The sequence below is a fragment of the Bactrocera latifrons genome, unplaced genomic scaffold (assembly GCF_001853355.1).
Source record: "Bactrocera latifrons isolate USDA-ARS-PBARC rearing strain unplaced genomic scaffold, ASM185335v1 scaffold_186, whole genome shotgun sequence".
In the NCBI taxonomy this organism is placed as follows: Eukaryota; Metazoa; Arthropoda; class Insecta; order Diptera; family Tephritidae; genus Bactrocera; species Bactrocera latifrons.
In genome coordinates, this window is record NW_017535363.1 from 524,925 (window position 1) to 532,724 (window position 7,800).

The 7,800-nt window shown below is 38.1% G+C and overlaps 1 protein-coding gene across 1 annotated transcript in view; it reads right to left on the minus strand.

Annotated features, from left to right (window-relative positions):
• The window catches only part of LOC108967390, a 34,128-nt gene that overhangs the window by 17,528 nt on the left and 8,800 nt on the right, over window positions 1-7,800 (minus strand). The window contains exons 2-3 of the mRNA XM_018930767.1: window positions 6,616-7,349; window positions 4,292-5,483 (exon numbers count right to left, since the gene is read on the minus strand). Of these exons, the coding sequence (XP_018786312.1) occupies window positions 4,292-5,483; window positions 6,616-7,089 (1,666 nt within the window). The 5' untranslated portion in view covers window positions 7,090-7,349. The remainder of the gene's footprint in view (window positions 1-4,291; window positions 5,484-6,615; window positions 7,350-7,800) is intronic.

A 7,800-nucleotide genomic window follows, 5' to 3' on the forward strand; every position in this document is an offset into this window, starting at 1 on the left:
TTATTTTTCTAATATTTTTTTCCAATATTTAAACCTTTTTGTTGCTTTTTCTAATTCTATTTACCAGCTGAATATCATTAGCATTGTAATAATTTGAGCACTTAATTATTTACTATTTTATACCAATGGGCATTATAATACAGATACCAACTTGTGCCACCGCCGCTCATGAAAAAGGCTGACGTTTGTAGGCCATAAAGCGACGCAACCTCACAAATACCACTCCACATAGTCATCATTGGCGGCTGCGCGGGTGCGTGAACTCTAATCCCATCAGCGGCGCAATGACCGCAAAGCAGCACAGTTTTCTTTAAAGCGAGTTTTTACTTATTTTTTTTTTTTTTTTTTACAAACGATCTTGTCCAGTGGTCGGAGCAAGCTGGACACTTTGCAATCAATTTTAACCGATTTGCTATTATTTTTTTAACGCTTTTTACACTTTGTTCAGCACTTCCATTTTGTTTTTGGTTTTGTCTTATTTTTTCTTTTACGGCGCGCTTATCAGCTGRTTTTCACACTCAACTCAACACTTTCTGGTGACTAGAGGTGGTGGTGATTTCAATGCGATATGCTGATAAGACTATTGTGTGTTTACGGTCTTCGTTTGGCGAGCGCAAAAAAAAAAAACACAACAACAACAAAACAGTGTAAAAAAATTGTTCTTATTCTTCTTCAGCGACATCTGCACTTTCTACGCGCGGCGGCAACGCGACTTYGCGCACGAAACACGCTTACTGGAGAGTTGCCCGACAACTAGTTTTCAATTGATACAATAATCGAGCATAAACCCACCGAAAATGTKGAAATAAATTGTGACAACAATAACAACAACAAGCAAAAGACATCATACAATACAAAGTGTAGCCAATACAAATTTCGAGTGCAAAGACAGTATGCAGAAGAGAATGAGCGTTAAGATGGAACACAAATAAGAAATGAATTGAAATCAAATGCCAGCGATATTTTATCACATCATTATATATGTATGTGTGATATGTGTGAAGAAATGTATGGGTATAATTGTGTGTTGGGTTAARTGTGCATATGTGGTGGCTTGATGATTCTATTCATAAGAATTTCACTCAGTTGAAGGGAACAAAATGTCTGCAAAATTGTAGACCCTCCCCCAATGGTTTAATTTTTCTTATTTTACACAAAAATAAAAGAAACCAAAAAATGTTAGCCTCGAAGCTATAATACCCTTTACAGTTGCATATTTAGTAGCAAAAAAGGTAATAAAAATAATTTTTTCTTGATTTGGTTCGGTCAGTTTGTATGCTAGCTATATGCTATAGTGGTCGGATCTGAACAATATTTACGTTGATTATAGAAATACCTGACATAATAATATATGCCGAATTTCGTACAGATATCATTTCAAATAAAAAAGTATTCCCTACAAGGTCTTGAGTTTGACCGATTAGTTTGTATGGCAGCTATATGCTATAGTGGTCGGATCTGAACAATATTTACGTAGATTATAGCAATGCCTGAGATAGTAGTTTATACCGAATTTCGTGAAGATACATATCTTTTGAAATAAAAAATGCTTTCATATAAGGACTTGAGTTTGACCGATTAGTTTGTATGGTAGCTATATGCTATAGTGGTCGGATCTGAACAACATTTACGTAGATTATAGCAATACCTGACATAATATATATGCCGAATTTCGTACAGATATCATTTCAAATAAAAAAGTATTCCCTACACGGTCTTGAGTTTGACCGATTAGTTTGTATGGCAGCTATATGCTATAGTGGTCGGATCTGAACAATATTTACGGAGATTATAGCAATACCTGACATAATAATATATGCCCAATTTCGTACAGATATCATTTCAAATAAAAAAGTATTCCCTACAAGGTCTTGAGTTTGACCGATTAGTCAAAGAATGTTCTTTGCCAAATAAAGAAGTGAATATACCCTGTTCTGGGTATAAAGATTAGAAAAATATTGTAAAATGGTTGCACAATTATTATTACTTAAGTATCTATGAATTACTAGCAGGGTCAATGCTGTGCTCGGTTGTATAAGATATGATTAGCAAGGTTCCAAACCTTAAGCCAAAAATGCAATCTACATAAATTTGAAAAGAACAGCTATGGCAGATAACGCTTTAAAAGTTAATATACTATGCGTATATAATTAGCATGAAAAGCTATTTCCAATCTAGCATTACTCTAGCAGTAGGCAAAGGTATGATTTTCAAGGTTCCAAACCATACGCCAAAACTGCAATCGATATACATAAATTTGACAATAGCAGTTATGAGTTATGGTAGATACCGCTTTTAAGGTTTATATATTATACACAATTAGTGTGAAAAGATATTTTTTAGTGTAGCATTACTCTAACTGTAAGCATAAGTAAATTTCTACAAGATAAGATATACCAATACGACGATCTTATATATATTATTGAATAAATTATTAATGTTACACGTGAACACTGCTAGGTAGAGTGTGGGTTATTAACCTCAAAGTGTTTAAATTTAAAAATATAGATTAGATTACAGTTTAGACTGTTTAAATAAAAAATAAATTTCAAGAAATTCAACCGCAGCACCACCTTTTTTTCCACTGTGACTCTAGAGCTTTTTAGCGGCTTTGGAAGATTCTTTATGCCTTTAACCATAATTTAATTACAGACAATACTTTTGTGTAAAATACCGACACCAGATCGTCTATCAGTGCGGTCAAAAGCCAAAACGACGACAGCGACATCTCACGACAAATTTAAATTAATTTTACTACTATTGGTAAAAAAAAAATCCAAGGAACTGCATACGATACAGAAAAGTTCGTGCCACACTTTTAACCCTTTATATACCAATTCAAGTAAATTTTTTTACGTTCCAACGGGGAACCAACTGTTTATACGCGAAATAGTCGCTCAGTTCTTGAAATATCGAACTGAAATTGTCCACACAAACTTTTCTCCCCAAAAAGCTGCTCATTGAGCGAAACCACCGAGATTGGGCAACTATAGCAAATAGCTATAGTGGATCCGCCCACTGTAGCCATACAAACTGACCAAACAAAATTAAGTTAAAAATCTTTTTATATCCTTAAAGTTGGCCAAAATTACATTGTGAAACGTTTTATAGATTCGATACAGCCGAAATTAAGATTATGTATTATTTTTTAAACTTTTATATACCGATAATATATATATTTTTAATATTATATCGCAGGGTGAAAGGGTTAATGTAATAACAACATGTATATTTTTTAATATTATCTCGCAGATTGTAAAGGTTAATGTAACAAAAATGTTCCCTACATTTAAAAAAAAAAAATACATAAATGTTTTTTTTTTGTTCAAGGGTTAATGTTTCAACTTTTCCACATTATATTATTTTGTATTCGAATTTTAGCAAAATTTACACCAATTTGAAGCGCCGATTTTCTTAAGAATATATGCGTTGAAACGCTTAAGGTGGTTAAGGATTATGTGCAAGGGTTAATGTGTCAACTAATAATATAATACAATTATTTTGAATTAGAATTTTAAKACTATTTAAACTGTGATACAACTACTTAAAGCGCCGATTTTCATAGGAATATATGCATAGAAGAACTTGAGTTGGTCAAGGGTTAATGTTTAGAATATGAGCTTTTTTTTWAATATAGTTTAACCCATTAATTCACACTTTTTCCGATATAAACGAAAGTGTTAAATGGGGTTTCATAGGATATACTTTAGCCCATTTATAAGGACTTTTTCCGAAATAAACGAAAGAGTTTAAGAGTTTTTTTTTATAAGAATATATGCGCAGAAACCGTGTTAATTTAGGGTTAATGTTTAGAGCATGAGAAGTTTTTTTTTTTTTTTTTTTTTTTTTTTTTTTTTTTTTTTTTTTTTTTTTTTTTTTTTTTTTTTTTTTTTTTTTTTTTTTTTTCATTTTTTTTTTTTTTTAATTTATGTTTTTTTTGTTTGTGTTTTTTTTTTTTTTTTTTTTTTTTTTTTTTTTTTTTTTTTGGTAAATATACTTTAACCCATTAATTCGCATTTTCTCCGAAATAATCTAAAGAATTATAGTCTTAGAACTTTTATATCACAAAACTGTTTCACATAAAACTACAATAAAAACTAAAAATGTAAACACACAAATTCTCAACCACAACACAAACACTAAGCCACACAATGAGGCGAAACAAAACCAAGAATGCTTTCAAGTGGTTTGAGRACATACTTATCGCAATTACACTTGGCGGCGTTAGTAACCACAGACATGTGCGCCCACACACCACTACGCACAAAGCCAAACTTACGTGGGTACATACCTGTTGCATAGGCTGGTTCGATTTCTTCTTCGGAATGCAAGTGTTGTTGCTGTTGCTGTTGTATTGGCACAGTCGGTATAGGAACAGGTATAGGTAGACGCTCGTAGTGTATACAATCATGGTGATATTGATGATGATGATGCCCATTATGTATGGTGCCGAGTGTGCTGCTGCGACCACCAACACTACCGCCACTGCCACCGCTACCGCCCATGCCGCAAACATTCAAGCCGCTACCCTCACTGCCATGCAAGCTGCTGCGATGTGGATTCTCCATTATGCCGCCAACCATGCCGCCGCCGCCGACRTTGATGCCAACAACGCCCACACCGACACCGACACCAACGCCGACGCCACCACTCGTGGCTGGGCCCATGCGACAGCTGCCGATAAAAACGCTGCCACCACTACCACCGCTGCCACCGCCCGAATCATCAGTGGTGGTGGTGGTGGTGTTTGTTGTTGTATTCATTGTATTATGACAACGACTAGAACAGCGTCCCAACGAACCGCTGCCACCGCTATGATGATGACCACTCATACCAGCAGCGCCAATCATACCCATGCCCATGGCCACACCAACACCAATACCACCACCGCCTCCGCCCATCATATGACCAGCATGGCTGCTGCCTATGCTCATGCCGCCCATGCCATGTACAACACCACCGCCGCCGCCGCCGATGCCGCCACCCATTGTAGAGCCGCAACCTTGACTCGAGTCTGAGCCCGAATCATGACCCGGACAAGCACCGGCCGAGCCGGGTCGTGAACCGATCAAACTCATTGTGGAATGTGGCGGCGTTATCGATGTCGATGTCTGCATATAATGATGCGTATAGGGATGCGGATGCGGTACATCATAGTCGCCGGTATCAATTGCGCCCGACAGCATGCCGACGCTGCCGCTGGTGCTAGCGCCACCCATGCCGCCGGCACCCATCAAATGTCCCATGCTGCCCTGCAGACAGCCCATGGAGCCGTGCGCGCTGCCAGTTCCACCGCCGCCGACGCCGCCGCCATAGCTGCCGTGATGACTGCCACCATGAATGCTACCGTGAGCGCTACCGCTGCGRCTGTGCAGTGAGACGCCGCGCGTCAACGTGTTATTGGCCGATTGTATGGATGAGACGACGGCGCCGCGACACAATATATCCGACAGTTGATTGGCCTGCAGACCAAAATATTTCGACTGAGCGTATGGTAGTAACACAAAAATGTAGTAATGTAATGTCGATGATCGAGTTGAAGTCGGATGAAATGGTCGTTCAAAAMATGTTTTTATCAGATTTTTGTTTGTGAGTTTTCCAATCGATGAGCGCCGATAAGAGTTGTCAATGAGCAATGTTGAATCCATGCAGCAATTAATGAAATGTTTTATTGAAATTGAGTGTGTRTACCTATTACTTCTGCGTTCTACTACTAAGTCTAAGTTAGCGGCGGATTTGTGATTCCTAATACATGTTTTTTTTAGCTTACGGCCGTCAGAATTTAGCTTATGTGGCCCGCAGATCGTTAYCACGGAAKATATCGTGACATTAATTTATCTTTMGTGTCGATAAWGCGCTGGCTGAAGGTTCGAGATGGCTGAGCCAGTAGACGGCTCAAAGAAACTCAAAGCGCTGGTTGAAGATATTTGAGATGGCTGAGCCAGTAGACAGTTCAAAACACTGCGTGGTTCATTATTCTGTTCGAGAAAGCTACCAGCTTTTAGGACAATTCGACAAAGCTACGGCATCGTTACGAGATCATCGACGAAGCATGAACACACGCGTTTACCACCGCCAGCTACCAAGGAATAGTCGAAATAATAGACTTCACTAGCGAACTAGATTCGCGGAATGCGAAGGTTTTTCTATCGGTAGGGAAAGTTAAGACCGCCAAATCTTCAGACTGCTTTATCAACCGACCACTGTATTCTCAGATTTGGCTCGAGCGTGTTCACTAGCGACCTCAATCCAAGGWATGCGAAATTTGTTCTAYCRTTAGMACCGCCATTTCTACAGATGTAGTCCGAGCGACTTTTTTTTCGACCGACCACCGCATTCTCACATTTGGTCCAAGCGACCACTTTTTGTTTCAAAACTTGAAAAAGACCCTCGCCAGGTAAAAATTAAATGAAGAACTTATTGCAGTCGCAGATAAATTTAAAACTTTAAAAATAAGAAAAKKAGGCGTGGTTATAAACCGATTTCGTATATTATGCGCGCATAAAAGAATCAAATCACAAATCCGCCAAATAACAACTTGATAGACTGTAAGTATGAAGGTGTACGTGAGTATTTTAAACGTGCTTCTTCCGCTCTTCCATCACATGCACTTACCTGTGGACTATCAAGGCGATCCAACGATTGCCGCCGCGACGGATAATCATCCAAATTGAGTATTTGCTGTGCGGCCGGGCAATTCTTATTCGAATGCTGATGCAAATGCTGTTGTGATGATGTCAACTGTGGTGGCGGTGGCGGTGTTATCGAGCCGCATGGACTACCCGGACACGGACTGCCCGGACAGGGACTACTGCAGCGACTGCGACACGTTGGACTGTAGCAGAGATTCGCTTGCGTGCCGGATGGTGTATTTGGGCAAGTATTCGAGTTGCCGCCACCGCCGCCACCACCGCTGCCATTGCCGGTATTGCTGTTCGTTGCCGAGGCTGCGGCGGCTGCTGACGCATTTTGCGTGCTGTTGTCCTCTTCTTGTTGCATCAGATTCACCGGTAATGGTGTACATTGCGTATTGCGTCGTGGCGAACGTCCACGATCGACTGTGGTGGCGCTCCAGTAACCCCAAGCCATGTTGCGGTCAAATACTACGATTSCTTGTTGTTGCTGACGCTTRYACACTTATTGTTTCGGGGTTGGGTAGGAGAGTTGTAGAAAAATTTATTTGTTTTTGGTTTGGTTGGTTTTGTAGATGTATTGCACAGCGTGGTTGTTTCTTGGTTTTTGATCACTTTTTTGCTTTAATCACACTTCGGTTTTTATGTTAACAACACGATTATATATAGATTATATGTACATATAATATTTTTCACAACAAGCAAGATTAAAGCAGCCTTTAAAGAAATTTGGGAACTTTTTGTAATATTTATTATTTATGCATGGCATATTACTATGCGCTATCCGTAAGAAAATCACTCATACGCCACGGTGTACAAAAATTGCTATAGCACAAATGTTGCTCATACCACATGTAGTACAAACACTCGTGTTTTGTTTTTGCTTTTTAGAGGTCTCAGTAATTTTATATACATGTTGTTTTATTTCATAAATATTTTGAAATACTCAAATATTGAAAATAATAAAAAAAAATACATAAATTTGTATGCATAACGACTAGCAACGTCAAAACAAAGTAGAAAAACAAATCAGAATTCTGAAGAAAAAATATGTATATTTATTTAAAAAGTTTATGARTAGACTATAAAATTTCATACCATCTTTTTTCAATTTTTCTAAAGTTAGAACATAAATTATGAAAAAAAAATTGTTGGCAAATAACTTTTG